The sequence below is a fragment of the Seriola lalandi genome, unplaced genomic scaffold (genome assembly GCF_002814215.2).
Source record: "Seriola lalandi dorsalis isolate HSWRI2012SDOR001 ecotype SW California unplaced genomic scaffold, Sedor1 jcf7180002054672, whole genome shotgun sequence".
Lineage (NCBI taxonomy): Eukaryota > Metazoa > Chordata > Actinopteri > Carangiformes > Carangidae > Seriola > Seriola lalandi.
The window spans coordinates 230,253-250,917 of record NW_019525225.1 but is presented as its reverse complement, the minus strand read 5'-3'; the positions used below and the strand labels follow the sequence as shown (position 1 = coordinate 250,917).

General features: G+C 39.4%; 3 protein-coding genes across 5 annotated transcripts in view; 1 reads left to right on the top strand and 2 right to left on the bottom strand.

The window, feature by feature from the left end:
- Nucleotides 1–2,360, top strand: part of mtus2a (microtubule associated tumor suppressor candidate 2a) — a 41,443-nt gene extending 39,083 nt beyond the window's left edge. The window contains exons 14-16 of one of the 2 annotated variants that reach the window (XM_087178027.1): nt 40–159; nt 313–410; nt 513–2,360. In XM_087178027.1, the coding sequence (XP_087034153.1) occupies nt 40–159; nt 313–410; nt 513–942 (648 nt within the window). In that variant the 3' untranslated portion in view covers nt 943–2,360. Of the gene's footprint in view, nt 1–39; nt 160–309; nt 411–512 lie in introns of both variants that reach the window. The other variant, XM_087178026.1, reaches the window with a different exon arrangement.
- Nucleotides 2,361–4,584: 2,224 nt separating this feature from the next.
- stoml3b (stomatin (EPB72)-like 3b) lies at nt 4,585–8,501 on the bottom strand. Its single transcript, XM_023421381.2, has 7 exons — nt 8,349–8,501; nt 6,599–6,702; nt 6,418–6,490; nt 6,184–6,266; nt 5,856–6,059; nt 5,301–5,435; nt 4,585–5,139 (listed from the first exon to the last, which is right to left on the bottom strand). The coding sequence occupies exons 1-7, from the start codon at nt 8,410–8,412 to the stop codon at nt 4,951–4,953; spliced, it is 852 nt and encodes a 283-aa protein (XP_023277149.1). The 5' UTR covers nt 8,413–8,501; the 3' UTR covers nt 4,585–4,950.
- A 2,319-nt stretch (nt 8,502–10,820) lies between these two features.
- On the bottom strand, nt 10,821–20,625 carry proser1 (proline and serine rich 1). Of its 2 annotated transcripts, XM_023421445.2 has the most exons (12): nt 20,012–20,625; nt 19,853–19,918; nt 19,259–19,327; nt 18,960–19,054; nt 18,750–18,843; nt 18,315–18,425; nt 17,784–17,885; nt 16,915–16,993; nt 16,508–16,600; nt 13,817–15,188; nt 12,107–12,251; nt 10,821–11,978 (listed from the first exon to the last, which is right to left on the bottom strand). In XM_023421445.2, the coding sequence occupies exons 1-12, from the start codon at nt 20,054–20,056 to the stop codon at nt 11,850–11,852; spliced, it is 2,400 nt and encodes a 799-aa protein (XP_023277213.1). In that variant the 5' UTR covers nt 20,057–20,625; the 3' UTR covers nt 10,821–11,849. The 2 variants fall into 2 exon arrangements, with proteins under 2 accessions (XP_023277213.1, XP_023277214.1); XM_023421446.2 differs by lacking the exon at nt 16,508–16,600.
- Nucleotides 20,626–20,665: the final 40 nt, after the last annotated feature.

The window sequence follows — 20,665 nt, the reverse complement described above, 5'->3', positions numbered from 1 at the left end:
CTGAAGTGCTATGTTTCTAAAACCCCATTTCTCTATCAGGATGCTTTAGCTCCGTACCAGCACATTGAGCAAGATCTGAAGAGCCTGAAGGAGGTTGTAGAAATGAAGAACCAGCAGATACACCAACAAGAGAAGAAGATAACCGACCTGGAGAGAGTGGTAGGCTCAAATAAGCCATCCCATACCCCTGTCTCCACTGACACTGCTACACAAAACACACACATGCACACCGCTCTGGTCTGGATACACATGATGCTCAATGTGTCTGGTGAATGAAAGATTGCACTGTGGTTGTATTCTACTTTTGAGCAGGCCCAAAAGAACGTGTTCCTCGAGGAGAGGGTCCAGGTTCTGCAGCAGCAAAATGAAGATCTGAAGACACGTATAGAAATGAACCTAGCTCTCTCCAGGTAAGACACATGCAGTCATCATCATTAACATTACTGTTGCTATCCTCATCATCTGTATACTAACATTAGCTTCCTCTGTGCTGTTTTTTTTTTGTGCTGTAGGCAACTATCAGAGGAGAACGCCAACCTCCAGGATTCTGTGGAGAAGGAGAGCACCGAGAAGAAGCGTCTGAGTCGGAACAACGAGGAACTGCTGTGGCGTCTCCAGACCAGTCCCCTCATGTCCCCCGCCTCCTCCCCGCTGCACCGCTCCTTCTCCACCTCCCCCGTCCCCTCATCCCCATTCTTCTCCTCCTCACCTGTAACAGGGTGCGACTCCCCCAGTCACTGCTGCGGCTGTTCCCAGCAAGTTCAGTACTCCTCCCCCTCCCACAGAGCCACCACCAATCAAAATCTCTCCCCGGGGCCTGCCACACCCACTCACAGGGCAGCAAGTAATCAGAATTACTCCCCCGGCCCGGCCACGCCCACACACAGAGCATCGGTCAACCGCTGTAACTCACCCGCTAGTCTCAACTCTTTACAGAGATAGACTCGCATCTTTCTCCCTCCAGTTTCTTACATGGCTCATTCTCTTTCATTCCCTTCATTCTCCCGTCTCCTCCCCCCTTTTTTTGAATGTGAATGGAATTGTAATACATGTTGGAGAAGAACAACGACTGTGGTCTAGAGTCATCACAGGATAAACTGGACAGACAGTGTCAAAGCACAGAGGTTACAACGCCTCTACAGCTGGTGGTGTCCATCATGCATCTACTTTATACAGAGAGATACAATAAGACAGTGAATACTGTAATTGGGAAAAATGATGCCAGTGACTGCAACTCAGTTCTTTATTCCAACTTGTATTAATGCAGAGTCTTGAAATGTAGACTGTATATACTGTATGATAGTTAAACCTCCCCTGCATGGGTAGTCATGAGTCCCTCATAGACAGAAACAGACAGAAAGTAGCACACTCTTGTCACCAGAATACAATAGTCGTCCTTGATAAAATAAGCTATATTCTTTCTCATTGAGATTTGTTCTCATAGTCAGTTCCGTTTTAAACGATGAATTGCAATTGAACTGAATCAGTTTTCTGCTGAAATGTTTTTCTTTTGTTTTTTTCATCTGGAAAAATCCCCAACAAAGCGCCTTATACTTGGTCCTGCCGTCTCACCAGCAGAGAACGACCAGCATTTTATTTCATAAAAAGGACTTTGCATAAAGAATTGGTTTGTAAATCAGAGCAAATCATGTTTCTCAGCATCTCCAAGGTGTATTTAACGTTTTGTAATGAGTGCAGTGCTGATATTTTACTCGTGTGGGACGACCCTCCCTGGAACCCCAGCCATTTTACCTGCAAAATACACAGGACTTTATATTCAAAGTCTTTTAAAAAAAAAACCTTGCCAGGTCTTCCTACAGCTTCTCGCCACATGAGCTACTCTTCACTTTCGGGATCCCTCAGGTCAACTTGCAAAAACTACGTCTGCCATTTTATATTTACCTCAGCGGGAATGTGCAGTCACGACAACAACACAACAACAACAAAAACACACAGCAACCAGGGAGCTCAGAGCTAAAGGGGAAACCTAGCACAGGAATCACTGTTTTAAAGATTGTTGTAGATTTCTTTATAATGTGATGTTTATATCTAATTTATTTGTTACATGTATTTTGCTACTTAAGCAAGCATGTACTGTGAAAGTCTTCCAGTCTTAACGTGAAACTTATTATTGCTGTGATCGGTCTATTTATTAAGCTTGAGGTGTGAAGGAAATGAATGATGTTTGTAACTTTGAAGATATCACCTATGGGACACAAGTGGTGGTTTGGCTTGTTGTCATCACATTCATAGGTGGTGTTCAGGGGACAGTCGTATGATATGATATGAGTCTATAAGCTATGTAGATTTAAAAAAAAAAAAAAAAAAAAAAAAAAAAAAAAAAAAAAAAAGAAGAAAAATACAGGTTATCCCTCTGTTTACCTCTTTGTGATGTACTAGATTAGTGTAGCCCTTTCTGAACCTGTGTGAACCTCCTCATAACCTCTGGTTAACCCCTTCCGGTTTGTTTATCTGAATGACACTTTTTATTCTTTGATTATTATGTTCTAAACTTGTTGCAAACTACACTGAAATCTCAGTGTGCAAGACTATATTGTTCAGGGAATTATTTTCTAAATTTAGATTAGAAATGCTTTCAATTTTCTTTTGTATAGCTTCTTTACAGAACATTATAGACAAGATATTTCCCAAGATAATTTTCCATTTATATAAAATACAACAGAGAAACCAACCTTTGATGTATAAAAATAAGAACTATTTTATAGCATACAGTATGTCATAGCTGCCTCCTGTACTGTTCTCTACTGACTAACTTACCCTCAGGGTCCTAATCTTTCATTTGGCTTTGAATAAGTCAACACTGAAACAACAGTATTAAACACGACAGTATTATTCGATGATTTATTCACACTAAGCGAAAGCTGTTCAGACTACACATGAAAATGAGCTGCTGTAAATGAACAAGGCCAGTGAGAAGGGATGAGGGTAAATATGTGTTGGTATTTATAGACAAATTGCTAATGGGAGCATGGGTTAGGGGTAGCAACTAATTGATATTGTTAAAAGTTAAGTAGTTGTATGGGGGGTGTGAAGGATGACGTTTCTGGGTTGTCAGTTTTTGAGTAAAAGACCTTTAAGTGGATCTTTCATTGCTATACCAGCACTTTTGATGAACGTGAAAAAGTGAAAAATGATTCTTTTCATGACTCTTCAAATTTTTTTGTATGATACATACACAGGGTTAAATGCTCTTAAAACAAAAGAATGTCAACAACAGCATAGGATTTGAGAAATGTATCTCAATTCTCACCAATTTTATACCGACGCTGACGATTTTGAGAATGTCTTTGCATAACAAGCAATTGTAAGAATATACCAGTCAGAAAGTCACTGTGTTTTCAAATGTTTAGGATTGTAGTTCACCTACGTCATTGAATGATTCTTCAGGGTCCTCCTAAAGGTCAATTCAGGTGCAAAAAATACAGTCTACAAGGATGCAACAGAATGAATGTTTACAAATGACAGCATAAAGTTACCGACTTCATCTTAAATTGATATTTCACCTTTGAATAGACAATGATTTCTAAATAATGAACTGGTATTGTAATGACCCCTCAATGTGTCCTGTGGACATCTGTGTCTCGCTATGCGCTGAATGTCAAAAACTGTAATGACTGCATTTTATACCAGTCATTCATGTGATTTTCTTTAATATAGAAGGGCCTCTTGTCTGACCACTATGTAGCAGCCATTTAATATGTAGCACTTGGTTGAGCCTCCCCTCAAGAAACATGGGTAATTTATTAGAAATTCAAACGTCCATGTTGATATTTAAATGCTGTTGTAGCAAATGTTTCCATGGTTTGTCAAGTTTCAGCACTAGAATTTAAATTTGTGGAGGTAAGCTATACAATTACCCCCCCGTGTGGATTTGCTCCAGAGACAAAGTTTACTGAATTTGTTCAGGCACTGATTGTATGTTTGAATGTAAATATATTTACGACATGAGCTGTGTCTTAGTGCAACCAAGAAAGTAATAGAAGCATGTTTTTTCTGTCTTTGCTGTTTCTCGCTCTCCCTTTCTCTTCTTTTACCTCTCTGCATTTGTGATGGTCAAAATGTAACTGTAGCGTACAGTAGGAGGCCTAGAGGACGAGGAATGAGATATTTCAACATGTAATGTATACACAGTATGTTGATGATTTATTTGTACTTTTTGGGGAGAACACAGTATTAAAAATGTTTAAGAAAAGTCGTGGGATTTATTGTATTGTATTATATTCAGGATTCACATTCACAATTGCTTCGATGCCTTACTATACTATGACTTTCTTAGGCCTCATTATACTATGACATTTTTATGTCTTTCTATACTATGAATTATTTCATTCCTTCCTATACTATAACGTTTCTATGCCTTACTATATTATGGCGTTTTAATGACTTACTACACTATGAGACTTTCATGCCTTACTATAGTTAGATGTTTGGGTTCGAACCCTGAGCCTGGGGCCCTTCTGTGTGGAGTTTGTATGTTCTCCCTGTGCTACACAGTGAGTACTCCCCGGCTTCCTCCCACAGTCCAAAGACATGCACATTAAGTTAATTGGCGACTCTAATGCCTTAATATACTACGCATTTTATTGTATTAAAATATGCTGATCAACATTACATAATAAAGTACAATATCATGATGAATGAGACAATTTTTATTATATAATCTTAATATGATACCAGTCTCATAACATAATTTGTGAAAGACATGTAAACTATGCTGACTGTTCTGTATATAATCTAAATCACATTGGTTAGCAGGCCTGTTCTGTTCACATCTTGACTGTATAAACACATCTGAAAAAATATCTTCCATTCAACAACGGCATTATCTTTCATCCTGACAGTTATTTTTTCACATAGCTGCAGAAATGTACCATAATCACATCAAACGGTGACTTCAGGGGACCAGCAAATTGAGACGTCACTGAGGAATCACTTCTTCATGAAGTGAGATATGACATCCATGGGCAGAGGGAAGATGATGGTGGAGTTCTTCTCTGCTGCGATGGTGTTGAGAGTTTGCAGGTAGCGAAGCTGCAGGGCTGACGGAGACTCTGCGATCACGAGGGACGCCTCCTTCAGGGCACGAGATGCGTTCATCTCACCTTCTGCTGCAATCACCTGCGCGTATAGCGAGAAAGAGAGATAAGGATTGTAAATCTAAGTATTAAGTAGTACGAGTGTGCACTTTCCTTGTTCTTCTGTTTCTTCGCAATACATGTACATGCTCGCGTAACACTGTACACTGCATGTACTGTATGTGTCATTTCACATGTCCTGACCTTGGCTCTGGCCTCTCGGGCAGCTTCTGCTTCAGCGGCCATAGCTCTCTGCAGCTGGACTGGCAGCTTCACATCTTTAATCTCCACACGTTCCACCTTGATGCCCCAGTCATCTGTGGCCTCATCCAGGCTAGACTGGAAAAGAGAGAAAGAGCTTACACCTGTATCTTACAGTGTAATGTGTTTTAATCATATAGCCTCTACGTTGGGCATTTGGGGGAAAATAGTGAAATTTTACTCATTAAGCTCTCAATTAGTCAAACCAACTAAATCTCTGTCCACATTTTTAAAAATACTTTACTCCCTCCTCCAACAAACAGTGCCTAAGATTAGGGCTTCATGCCAAAATCGAAATGTATCAAACTCTGCAGTTAATTCTCTAAAAGGGAATTCTTTTGAAAAATCTATTGAACCCACATTACAATGTTTTTTATCAGCAGTGAATGCATTTTACCCAACATTGTCATATATTTTCCAGTCGTTCTCTGCTTCAAGTGTTAGAAATGCTCCAGTTTCAGCGGCTTTCTATCTTTAAACGGGCTTTGGATTCTGTACCTGCATCCCGTGAGCGATGCCCTCACGGTCAGACAAGAGCTCAGCCAGGTTCTTAGTGCCCAAAACATTTCTGAGGGTGGTTTGTGCCAGCAGGCGGGTGGAAAAGTCAGCATTAGACACGTTGGCCACAGAAGCGATGGGGTCACTGACCCGGAAGTACACCACTCCATCCACGCAGACTGTAACTGAGTCCTTGGTCAGGATCTAGGATAGAAAAACATGACAGTTTGTGTATGTGTGTTCACAGATTTTAACTGTCATTTTCATTAATGCAGCAAATGAGCATTTCCCCCTGACAGTTTTGTGCTGTTGTTTGCATCAGCCCTACCTCTTGTGGTGGGATGTCAAATGAAACTGTTCGCAGATCCACTTTCACAAAGGAATCAGTGCACGGCAGGACAAAGAAAATTCCTGTGGACAAAACAGGGAACAAATCATCAGTAACAGTTACTATTCTTCATCAGTCTGACGTTACTATTTACTGTAAATGACCAACTGTATCCCCCAATCCAGCATTTTTTGAACAGTTGGTCAAAAGGTATAGAAATGTCAGGGTTTCTACCTGGTCCTTTTGCCTTCCTGTCTGTGATGCGGCCAAGCCTGAAGATGACAGCACGCTCGTACTCCTGAACAATCTGCAAGACAGACAGGAACGACCGCGACACAGGCTCAGTTCACATTCACGTTTAAATGGTGGTTTTCTGCCCTTCTGCCCATTGTGCTGATTTTTTGAGTTCACTCACCTTCAGACAAAACCAGATGGTGAAGGGGAAGAGGCAAATTGTGAAGATGGCAGAGAGGCTGACGATGAACCAACCGACGCATCCCAAAGACCCTGTCCTCTCAGCTAGAGAGAGAGCAAGAGAGAGAGGTTTGAAATTACTTAGGATCCCTTTAGAAGTGGAGATGAGGTGAAACTAAGATACAAAGCAGAGCATACAAGCCGGTTTTGTGCCAACAAGAGTGATTAATATTGTCCTTGAAATCATAATAGAACATTATTTAGAACTGATTGGACTAATTAATTGTTATTGGATATATTAATGGATTGTACTTCAGTTTTCCAGCTGTGATCTAACAGTGATACCAGCAGGTTGCACACAGACAGAGCCTCACACAAACAGTACAAACAGTAATATGTTTACTCAGGAAAAATGATTCCTGGAGTAACACTCTGGTAATAAAGGAAAGTCTTAAAGTGAGGGAAAGGTCTGTGTGTCATACTCAATCATAGTTTCCAGCTCAAATAACTGCATGTCAATCTTAATCCGTGAGAGTTTTCCCGCATGACACAGTCCACTGACACAGTCACTGAGAACGACTGTGACACCGGTCATGACATTTCACAGTAACATTTGGTTTTATGACTGATACTTGAGCAGCCAGTAGTATTACACTGTTGAACGACAATAATGATAAGATAATAAAAGTTAATCACGTTTGCACTGCTGTGGTTCTCATTTCCTTTGTCCTGTTGTTATAAACATCATGATTATTTTGTTTTTTTTATAGGTCAAACCACAGATACCACGTTTCCTGTTGTTGAACTAAGTCAAAATTTCCAACCAAATTTCACCGTTACACTAAACTGTGAAGGAGCATTATTGCACATTGCAAAACTTTCTTTCACATGATCTATGACAGTTATTTGGAAAGTGTATGTGTATATTGGATAAGATCTTATGAAGGCTATTCTAATATAATCTTAGTTTACACAGTGATAACATTTTTTTATATCTGTGTTTTCTTTTACAATAGGTAAACAATAAAAAAAAAGTAGGAAACCTAGGTATTTGAAGAAATTTCAGTTGGGACAATTATACTCTTCATAACCTGTGCACTTCATGTTTTATTGATTTAACCAACAAAGACCTGATTGAAAGTGGGTGCATGTAAATGCTGTGTACACGGATATCTATGTAACATGATCCTGTCCAACAGGTTGGTGATAACAAAGAAGTGGAAAACAATTATGCTGAAAAAAACTCTGATATGAAAACAAGCCCTTATCAGCAATCATATTAAGGAACATTTACACACAAATTCAAATCCAGCTATGCAACATAACAGTTCTCCTTTTCCTTTTGACACCACAGAGCATTGATACAGACACACACGAATGAAGAGAGACACACACACACAAACACTGACAGTCACATGCTTTTGGGACTCTTTATCTCGGTGACATGTGATTTCTGTCTCTATGACAATGGAGTTATACTATGCCCCAGCCTCTGCGGCTGCTTTCCACCAGGTGAGCTGCCATAGTGCACACATAACACACTCCTCGCGTAACTGATCGCTTACTGGCAAGTTACATTCAACATGGAGCTGATTGTTCAAGGATCAGTAAACAACTCATTTGTTGATCTAAATTTTTAAAGTTTAAAGACTGGTGTCAGTAATATTTACTTTTTAACACAACCAGTTGTGTAAAATTAAAGCTCAGAAGAAAAGACAGTAAATTTAAGGAAGAAATGTGGTTTAACTTACATATTAACTCATCTTTGCTTATTCCTCTTCTCTTTTGGCTTTCCATTTGGTCCTCCATTTCCATATGTTGCACAAAATTGAGAGGGGAAGTGTGTTGAGAGTTTGTTAAAGTGCATTTAGTCAGGAGGGAGTCACCCAGCCTTTTAAAGCTGCAATGCTGCAATATAGTGTTGCTCAGGGAAGGTGTAGGTGTGGCTCCAACTCTGAGTTGATCATCAACAAAGTGCAATCATCATGATGGTAACAGGTCACAGAAAGTCTCAGAGTTTGTAAAATTATGTAGGAAGTGAGTGTATACAATCATGGAAAAATACAAACAAATCCTGCTTAGTTGTTTATTAATTTAAGAAGCAACCTAAAATACTGTAATATATAGTATATGATGTATATGATATATTTATATATATATTATGATTTAATATGACAATATTAAATTCATATATTATCAAACCTGCTTTTCCCCTTGATTCACACACTGGCAGCTGTCACTAAAGAGATTACCTTAGGGGGGGTTCACACAGTGGGCCTTACCTTAAATATTACAACTATTATCACTTCCTGACATTTTTCTCTGGCGTAGAAATACAGAATTTGATGCTGTACTTTACTTTATTTTACTTCCTACTAGAATGTAGAACTAATTAAAACTTTTGTGTATATCTGACGATGAGCATGTTTGACACCGTTGGACTCTGTTTTATTCATTTGTTTGTTTGTTTTTGTTGTTGTTTTGCTTTTTTGAGAGAATCTACCATGGTAAAAAATATATATATATTTTATGGTGTCTGCTGAGATTTTATGTTGTACATTAAAATACAGTTTTAAAGAACTTCCTGTTCTTAGAAAAGGAAGGTATTTGCAATAGGAAAAAGAAGAAATGGTAGGGGGAAATAAATAGGTAGGCTTCAGAAAGACAATTATTTATTGAACAAAACTGAACAAAATGAACTGTACACTTAGGGAAAATGTTGTTACGCTCAGTTTTCCCATTAAATTGTTACATTTAAATATTTTAGTTTTCTTTACAATAAGTGGCAAGGCACATTGAGGTAATTACATAAATTAAGTTAAGTAATAAGTTTAAGCTTTTGATAAAATCCAAGTCTGCTGTTGAAGAAACTGACAAATTCTTACAAAAAGCAAATCTGTATGAAATCAGGTCAGGTTTGCCTTGAAATTACATTAATAGTATTTTAAGATTCTTAAAAAGCTGCAGAGACTTTTTTTCATGTGTATAATAATACAACATTCACTCTACTGCAGATGTTAATTTTAACATGATTAGTGAATAATTCAAAGAATATCTAGAATGGAAAAATTGTAACAATGAGTCCAGTGAGATCTCATGACTAATGGACACATGACTGATTGCATCACCAGTATGTTGAGCAATATTATGGAGGAGTCTATAAAACCATTAATACTCAGGGCTGGATAAACTAACTGCAAATAGGAAATGAAACAACATATGGTAAAAACAACCCTGGTCAATGTCATTAAAATGTGAAGCAGTTACAAATCCTGTCTATTTAATACATGTTATTTGCTTTTAAAGACAATTTGAAAAACAGAAATGTTTGACCTCTCAAAATGAAAGGTCCTAATTTAAGAGCCAACTGCAAGTCAGTAGACCCTGAGATTCCATTATATTATTGTTTCTGAATATTTGTATGTCCACCTTTATTTTTGATGACAGATTTGGCCCTATGAGGATGGACACTGTTCCCTCTGTTATTGGTAGTAAAGCTCTTCTTATACCTCCTAACCACTGCTGCAAGTGTCAGTCAGCTTAGCTTGTTCAGTAGTCTACTGATGCTCTTGTACCCTCTCCCGTCTTTCTGAAATCTAACAGGCTGGTTTCTTACAGGCAGTTCCTTACCATGAGGAGACACAACCCAGGCCAATAACTGACGAAGCTGTGGTGTTCACAGGTTATTTTATAACTGGTGTAATCACATTTGTTGCAATGATCACATGCAATCTGACTGTTGTTTCAGTGAGGTTGTATATCAGGGTCCATATTTTCATTGTAGTGTATCTAACCTGTTTGTTATCAATTACACATGAGATTAAATACCCTACACTTCAACTTCCAAATAGTACAATTATTGTAAGATGGAACAACTTTGAAACATTTAACGTTTTAGTGAACAGGGGTGAACACAGTCTTGTTGTTTACTGTATACATATCAGTGAAGATGCTTTTTTTTTTTAACCAGAGCACATGTAGTTTATCCGACTGTTCGACCTCTTTTGATCTTGGCATATTTTGTGAAAAGTCACATAACAGGAGATAGTCGTAACAGAAATTTAACAGTCTGGCCTCTATTCTACGATCTGTGTGTCTTGCTGTTTTTGTAATTGTGAGTAAGTTGTGTTTTCATTATTTCATTATTTTGTCCACTTTCAGGAGTATTACTCAAGAGGCCTGTTGGATAGTCATGGCACTACATAGAAGAGAGAGAGACAGCGTCAGCTACAGCAAGCAGCAGTTTACTGACAAAATAATAGAACAGGTGCAAATACAAAAAAGGGAAAACAAACAAAAACAACACAGTGTAACAAACAAAAGTCAAGAGTCTATTACTCTCAAACAATAAAGTAACTGTCTCAGAGTCAGAGTACTAACTGAGGTGTACAGTAAATGAAGAAAAATTACAGTTTTTACTACATTGCAAAGCATTACTGCAGAATACAGTCATATTGTCCTCAGAAATATCTGTATACAGTGTGTCTGGTCAAATACTGTAAAAGCATTACTAGCACTGTCGCATCTGTCAAAAGAAATTTGTAAACATACAAAATGGGAATCACAGTAAACTGCTGACAGCCACAAGTGAGTGTTTACTAAAAATAACACAAGCATGAGCGGAGCTGCCAAATGCAAGTTTTGTATACAACACCCCCAACCTTGACACAGAACAAGGATTTAAAATATTCATGGTGTACTCACTTCAAAATGTGACTCAATATACCATATGTCAACGTTAAAGTTCATGTCATAATACAATATTCAATTCAGGACACTCAATCAGTATCATAAGCATGTTCTTTCTACTGAGATTGGACATGAGATACTACATGAGGATAATGTCAAGTCATTACATGATATCATGTACATTTTTTCAATTTTTCTATAATTCATTATTCACTAATAAATGTTGATAATCTTCATTAAAAACAACAAATTCCAGCTAACATTAAAACCCGGTCACAGTCTATTTGTAAAACCTAAAACAACTTTGACAACTGATATTTACAACTGTTCACTATTAATAATATAGGAAATATGCCTTCTCCCCCATGCACTATCTCCACAACTTTCAATGGTAGTGTTCCTCGTTATAGTGAGTCATTCTGGGTGTAACGTACACAATATTGAAACATATATCTGCTGACCTGTGCTCTGTAGGGTTCAAGGCCAAAACATTAAACAGGGCAGGGTGTATGACAGGGGTTAACATGTAAGTCTACTCAACGTTTCAAAGTGAACCGTGGATTTTATTGCCAACCCAACTGAGGGTGCAGGCCTGGTTGGAGGGGGAAGGTGTTTCCTGGGCCTGGAGGGTAGTTGGTGAAACTGTTGGGCAACTGTTGAGGAAAGCTCTCTAAAGCAGATGTGGGATGAGCCTGGAACAAGACAAAGAAAGGTAGTGTTTTTGTAGCAGTGAGGCTTTATCAAACTGACATTCAAATACTTGTTCCCACCCCGAGTAATGTGTGTGTGTGTGTGTGTGTGTGCGTGTGTGTGTGTCTACCTGCAGCAGGGCAGACTGCATGGTTGGGTTGTGGAGGCCACCAAGGGTAGCAGGGGAGGCAGACGGAGAGAAGCCTGGTACCCCAGGGAAGGACAGCAAGCCGGGGAACCCACTGCTTCCTGGGGGCTGGAGTCCACTGCTCAATCTGGAACACACACATAATTACTGTCAGACTATAAAACTTAAAAAAAAAAAAAAAAAAAATAGTTAAACATTTTTGGGAAATGTCTTGCAAGCTCCTTGTTAGCTTAGCATACCAGCACCTCTAAACCTAAATAATTAACATGTTATATATCTCATGTACAGACAACATTTTGATGTTGCATGGAGGGTAATGTGCTAGACATTGTCTGAAGAGTTACCAGGCAACCAGCAGTGACTCCAGGTAGTAACTGCTCTCATCTTACTCTCTGCTAGAAAGTGAATAAGAGCATTTCCCCAAAATGTCAAACTATTCCTTTAAGTCTCTGTAAATGGTTTGAGTATAGTCCATTAATATTTGTGTTTACTGTCTGAATGGTTAGGGGCATACCACACACACACCATTTCCTGCACCAGATCATTTGCTGCATGTCAGAAATTACTCTCTCCTGCATTTCCTGTCTGTCTCCACTGTCAGTATCTAAGAAAGGCATAAAATTCCTCCAAAAATAAGTAAATAATTTGTGTTTACTTCATAAGAACATAAAAATGGATGTATGAGAGTGGATACCTCTTCTTACATCTTATAACAGTGGTTGTATATAGGTGGTATATTGTTGGTATGTCATGTGTGCATGTGTTTATCTGTTTATTTACTTAGACTTTACTATGCTATATGGCACTCCCTGTGTATAAACATTTAAAACTATTAATTGCTGGTTCAATAAATAGCTCTTCCACTTGTCTCTTGAGTGCATGAAATATCAACAAAAGGTGAGGCTTGTGCTTACAACACGTACAACAAGATATCATGCTTAATATATGACTGGCAGTAATCACCGAGCAGAGCAGGAAAGAACTCTTCAAGACAACATAAATCAAACTCTAAACCACACACCACAGAGTAGGAGTGCAAGTGGACTTTGCACCTTGCAAGTGCAGTGTTTCCACTCATCAAACACAACCCAAAGTGGAAACTCACTTAACATGATTTATGATACCCTATTTATCAACCATTTACACGCAATTGGAAACCAATGCCACGTGTTCTAATTACAGGTAGATAGTAAGCAATTGTAATCTAACACACTTTTTGTCAAATTCAGTGAATATCTCCTCATGGTTCACCTAGCTGTCCGTTCTGTGTTAGTGCTGAAAAAATATGCGGTGTTCCTACGTATTCTTCCTAATGAATGAATAATTAAATGACTGATAGGGACTGCAGACTAGAGACTGGTGAAGGTAAACACACCATTTACTCCACACTATAACTGCATTGGAGAGACCTTTAACTCAGAGCCTGTTATAACTATTAACTATTGTGATCTAGCATCATTAAAGATGGAGTGGCAGTATAAGCCTTCTGTAACAGCTAATACAATTGGCAGACAAGGATCTCCATTCAAAGTCTGCTGCTGCTATGGTCTGAAATTAAATTAAATATCAGTATAAAATCAATACTAAATCATTAGGATTATTTTAAATTATTCATATGAGGTGGTCTCTGTATACTAGACATTAAAAATTTCAAAGCTCTCTGTAATTGCCCATCAAACTTGTCTGACATACCCAGGCTGGAAATTGGAGCTGAAGGCAGATGCAAAGCCTGGTAAAACTGGTGATGATGATGGAACCCCCGCTGCTGCTGCTGCCGCTGCTGCTGCCGCCGCCTGCAGTGGCGCTACTGATGCTACCGAGGATGGAGTGGCACCTGGCAGTCCCATGAATGAAGACAATACAGGGCTCCCAGCACCGTGCCCCCCTGACACACCCAGTCCTGGGAAGGCAGCGGCGCTAGGGCCAGGCGGAAGGCCTGGGAATATAGAAGGGGCAGAAGTGAGACCTAGGCCGAAAGGGGAGGCTGCACTGGGGCCAGCGTTGGTAACCAGGCCTGGGTAGATGGAGGTTGGTGGGTGGTTAGAAATGTTGCTAGTGGGAGGCATCGCGGGCATTGATGAAGGGATGGAGGAAGGAGGGAGAGAGGAAGAAAGGGAAGGGAAAGGGGACAGGCCGGGATAATGAGAGGGAGCTGGGCTAGAGGACAGAGCTTGGAGGCCAGTGATAGCAACAGGACTAGGGAGAGAGACTTGAGGGGAACCTGAGGGGTGTGACAGACCCAAGGAACGTGCCAGGGCAGCCTGCGCAGAACCTTGGACGACCAGAGAGCTAACAGACGGTGTGCCAGAACGAGAGGTACCCTTGAAAGCAGAGTGCACAGGGCTGTTACTGCCACTGCTGCTACCCCCAGTGTGCCTGTTCAGGACTCCTGCTGCAGCAATGGCAGCCTGAGCCTGTGCAGAGTGAGCCGGAGAGGGTTTGGGACTGGGGCCTGGGGTGGAACAGCTTGGAATTCCTGGGGTGGATGATCCAGGGGTGAGAGACTGTGGTCCAGAGGGGGTGTAACTTCGTATCACTGATCCAGAGGGGTTACCTGCTTGTGGGTGTATGCCAGGGAAAGTGGGTCCTGACTGGTGGTCTGTGGACTGGGAAAACATTTTCTGCTGAGTTGAGCCCATGGAGTTCGTCTGAGACAGGAGGTCTGGGCCACCGCGGGAGGTAGCGGGGGTACCTGGTCGGGAAACGACATGGAAGGGCGAAGAGGAGAAGCCCCCACTACCAGGGACAGGAGTTCCACAAGGGGTGCCTGAAGGGGTGTGGGCTTTAATGACAGATGAGGGTGTAGGTGTTGCATGACCACTGGGGGTGTGTGGTCCTGCTTTGATGACAGATGGGGATGGAGCAGGGGAGGGAGAGGGGGCATTAGGGTTGTGAGAGGGCACCATGCCAGGGAAAACTGGTGTGATGGGAGTTGTGGGAGGCGGCTGAGAGGGAGAGGCCTGGGGTGGGACAGGGGTAGACGGCGTGGACCCATGAGGAATGAGGAGGGGCCCACTGTTGACTCCAGGTGTGGTGTTCTGGGGATTTCCTGGTTTGGCGTAACCTGGAAGCAGAAGGAGTTGTTGGTAAGAAAAGTTGGTAAGAAAAGTTACAAAATAAAAAAAAAAAAAAAGACTACTGTTATCTGACATGATATTAGAATCAACTAAGAAAAAGAAAAAAACTTAAATACATTTAAATAAAAACAAAATAGGTACATTAAATGATATACTTCTGTGTCTTTCTGATCAATAGTGTTATTGTTAAAAAGGAAATTTCATTCCAGGACGTACACAGAATAGGTTAAAGCCCAACAAACTATTGTAGAAGAAGCAATCCACTCAAATATATAAAAAATGAGAGAGGAAACAGAGCAAAGAGGAATAGCCAGAGAGCATCCCTGCGTGCAGTTTATTACATGGATATTCCAACAATTTTCAAGATTGGAATATGTCTTCTTTTTACCTTTGGGGAAATGTTTGGTAACTTCAAATTAACTTTCACCACATCTCACACTGTTATGATCTGGACATTTTCTCAATTTAATAAAACTCAAGTCATCTTTGTGCTTATGACCAGAAATGTCCCCAAAGGCCCTAAAAGATGTATTTCAATTGTGAAAACTGATAAGACCTTGCCTTCAAAAAATAAGTTGTCCCAAGCAATGCATGTTAAATGTCAGCCCACAGCATGATTCCAGAAAGAAAAAGATTAATGACATTAGTTTGAAGTTATTCCCAGTCCAGGCACCCAAAGACCTGTCCTCACAAATCACCAAAACATACTTCTGCACTGACTGACCAGAAAAGAGAAATTTCTGCAAGATGTAAAGCAATACAATACAACAGCGTTGCAAAAAATACTGTTTCGTTTTTGTTGAGTCTGCTATTTTAGACTTTGTCTGTTGACTCCACTCTATGGCACTGCTTGAGGCTGTAATTTGTTTTTATGTTCTAATGAATGGCATTTAGATATAATTTCCTTATTGTCCCACCTCATCTACAAATATGCAGGAGAAAGAATATGTATTAAATGTAACAGAAAAGCAGGTGCATTGGATATAATCCAGTCTAATCCAACACCCCATCAAAAATTACCATAAAACTGAATCAACATCTCTCTACGAGCTCTACATGAAAAGTTTTAACTTGAATCCAATACACAGCTGTTGTAGTGGACTGCATTAAAATGTACAGGGGGCTGTATTTTTCTGGTCACTCAGTGAACAGTGAACAGAAGTGAGAAGCGCATTCTTCACCTGATAAAGGCAGGAAACTGGAGAAGCGCAGGTAAGCAGCATGCCAGGAAGTTAGGCAGCAAGCTTCAGGGATTGCCTATTTGCTGTCACAAGCGCGCACACACTCGCTTTCCATCGAATCATACCTGCTACTTTGTGGGTGGAGTTGTAGGGGGGAGGGGGCACGCTGGCTGTTATAACCCCTCCCACAGAAACAAGGCCTGCGTTGTTGTACGCACCTGAGTAGCAGTTGCAAATATTAACAGTGTCCACCACACACTCATGCAGATACACACATAAATTTAAGAATCACACACAACTCAACCTACTACCACCTATACTTCAACCAATCCCAGATGGCAGTAATAAAACAAGCCTAACTATAACTTAGAGCCACTCAAAGCAGCATTACTAATTCCTCAGTCAGCTTAGAGCTCAGTATCTTTTATATCCGTTTTTTTTTTTTTATTATTGATTAGTTGTAAACAGTCTTCGATTACTGCACAGAGCAGGGAAAAGGCAGGGATATGTGTGTAAGAGGGTTATTTCTTACTTGGTGCGATGGTAGCATGGGGTCGGCATGGTGGTATAGGGTAGGGCACAGGCCGATGAGGGTTGTAGGTTGAAGGAAACTAAAAAGGAAGACAACAGATATAGAACACTCAATTTCATGATCAGCCAGTTCTGTCCAATTATAAAATGTAATGTTTCTCTAAGTGTATCACTAACTAATCAATGTCTACACTATAAAGGCAGCAGTTTAGACATTTCCAAAATGGTAGACATTTTTACTATTTAAAGGAGATTCACATAAAGAAGTTCTTAAATTTCTGGGTGGGATCTTCAAAACTGAAAACACAAAACTGAAAGGATTTAGGATCTCTGATTTTCCCTAATTGTATGTGCAAATTTTCAAAGGTGACATAAGGCAACTAACACATTGATTACATTGAGGATTAAACCAAAAAGAAAAATATGGCATGTCAAACCGTGGCTGTGTAAGGTTATCTAAAAGCCAACAAATATCAGACTGTTGCCATATTCCAAGTGAACATTTATGGAAGATTTTAATGAATACCAAAAATCAAACATCTTTCATAACATAGGAAATGCTGGAGTATAGTGTGCAAAGCCACTTCCCATGTTTTATATGCAGATGTGAAGGGTGGCCATTAATGTGTTCTTCTTCATAGTATATTACTCACATATTTGTTTCTGTGTGTGTTTCCATTACACAATTTACACCATCTATCTTAAAGCCTTTACTCAAGTCCACTTGGCACACTCACCCTGGTCTATGATTATCTTACATCACAAGGCTCAACATTTAGGTTGAGGTCTTATCATGTCTAAGTAATATAAACAGTCATGTGAGGCCTCTATTATATCATCCCCGTCAGAAATTCCCTTGTTAATTCTTACAGGTTTGAATGGTCCAATAATCCGAGAAGCAATTCCTTTCCCCTCCATACTGTTAGAGGTATCGTCTTTCTTCTCTCCTTCTTTTTTTACCGCAGGGATTCCCTGTGATTGTGAACAAAATACATTTTTTGCAATGGTCAGGCTGCACATGTTATGTAAAAAACTTTTTTTTTTCTTAACATAAATTTGTAAATTACCAAGAAAAACAAAAACATTGGTATACAGTTTCAAAGTAGTACATCAACATTTCATTATGATTTTCCCTGTCAGTCTTCTTTTGTATTTTGTCTACAGACAGTGCTGGAGGTGAGACAGATGCTGAACTTTGTTCTGTTCTCTAATGTGCTGAGTCAAGGAGGTAGGACAGGTTAAACTATATGGACCTACATATCACAGACATAATAAAATTTACATTCTCATTTCTGTTGTCACGTAGTGGTGGTGAGCTTGTAGCAAACGTATGTAAAATCCTTTTCCCCCTGACAGGGACACTTTCAGCAAAGCTCAGCATAGAGCCATGCACATACTTACAGGGAATGTGCCAGTGACCAGGCTGGGTCTGCCTTTAGGGTATGGATTCCCTGGTATCATACCACAGGAGGAGATCATGGCTACAGGAGCCTTGCAGCCAACCTTACATACCTAATGAAACAAAAGTAGAATTATTTTAGGAATCATGTGTACAACAATAAAAATATTACAATTATTAGGGATGTCAAAGGTCATTCATTCAAACAGACACACTGCTCATTTAAGAGTTTAATTTTAGTTTGTATTATAGTGTCTTTGTTTTTTTCCATGGAATCAATTGTTTGTTTGTGTGACCTTATGGTTATCAAAGGAACTCCACAAGGTATTTTGATACCAAGACATACACATGAGATTAGCAAATGAGCCTTCCATGCTAACCTACCTAGGACACAAAAAAACATAATGGAATGAATGAATCTGGAAAGGTGAACTTACTTGCTCCAGTATCCTGCGAGCTCGCTTCTTTTCTGACAAGTGTATGCGAAACAGGTCCTCCACAGGACGGTAATTTTGAGCATCTGAAATGTTCCTGTATGGGAAGAAAGACCCAACATTTCTCAAGTAACCATTTAGTCCAACTCACTACTGAATAAATCAAACAGGCTGATACTACAACTATTTTTTTTATTTTTTAAATGTACTCACAAAGCTATCAGTTCCAGAACAATCAGTCTGTCCTTTGAGAAGGTGAAGCAATTCAGGATATTTGCAACTTTGGTTGTAGGGATTGCAACCATTTTCTAAAGGCAAAAGAATGAGAAACATGTTCAACTAACACTTGAAATGTACCAGTCACAATACCACACACAATGATGTATTTTGCTTTACCAATTTCACTCCTACTATTTCTATTGTTAGCATAATATAAATGGGCAAAAATATTACAATAAAATACTAATGCAAACCATTTGGTACCCTGGTGACTTAAAACACCTGTTACTTACATGCTGCAGGGCTTTCACTGCTTTAATCTGCGGGTCTGCCCATGAAAAATACTTCAGTATTTCCATCACCTGCAAAGAACAAGACAGTATTACAACTTACAATTACACTAGCGCTGCACTGCTCTAGTATAGAAGCAGTATTAAATATAAGAGAGTACTGATATGGATTAAAATGATATTCCAACACTATGTGAGTTTTACCTCTGTTAGGTTGTAACTAGCATGAAAACAATTGTAAATACACATTTATCCTCAGTGTACATTACATCAAACAACAACAAGGTTTTAGTAATTATATTAATTTACACAGGCACGCTTAAACATCAAAACCCATGGTTTCAATTCACTTAAGAATAATATTTTGAAATCTGCCAAGCAGCATTGGTTATGAGGTAAATTAACAACAATAACATTATCTAATATTGTCTAATTTTGGGACTATTTATTTATCTATTTATTACATATCCGTTTAAGCACTATATGTCATGCAAAAATTGTGAATTGTTTGACAGATTTTTGTGGGAACCCTGTCTATCTAGTGTGATAAAAATACAGTTGAACATTAGATGACAGTGTTGCCGTTTGGGCAGTTACCTGCTCACTGGAGAAATATCCATGCACCTGCTCTATGGCTTTGATGCGCTGATCAGTAAGGACGCACTGAAACACAGGATGGAGAATTAGCAAACCCTGGGGATGAAAGGATTTCAACTCATAAATCGGATAGACAATTTAGGATAAGAGTATTTTCACCTTTCTTATCTCATCCAAAACAATGTCAAAAGACTTTTTATCCATGTTTGTTGATATAAACAAACGCTAGCCTCTTTGACAATGAATACTTATTATACCACGCACTTGGTAAATAGACTTTTTACAACACAACAGATAAAGTAATTCAAGACAAAATGCATTCGGGTGACTTTAACTCTTAAGTACTTTGTTGATCTGGCGTCACTGATTCATTCATAATACACTGAAAGCATCATTTAAAACAATTAATATTCGCAGTAAATGATTAGCTCCGTAATAAAGCTGCATGATCTTTCCAGTCCTTTACGATACAACTTTTCCGCCTGTGAACAATGACTTCCAAACGAGGAGCTGTATGCAGCAGATCTGTGCGCAGCTAACAACAAGCTAACAACAAGCTACAGCTACCGCAGTGCTGAGCACAGTTCAACAAAATCACACTAGGAAATGCGAATAAAATATCTGCACATCTTCTCATCTAAGCTTAGTTTAAACCTAATTCTGGCGATAAATACAATAAAGTCTGGAAAATATATAAATTCATTAAAAAAAATTAAAGGAAAGATAGCATTGTAGCTAGCTTCCACTGACAGCTGGCGCTAGTAACGTCAACACCGAAGAGGACCCCGCTGAGGCGGCCGGTCAGAAAAAACA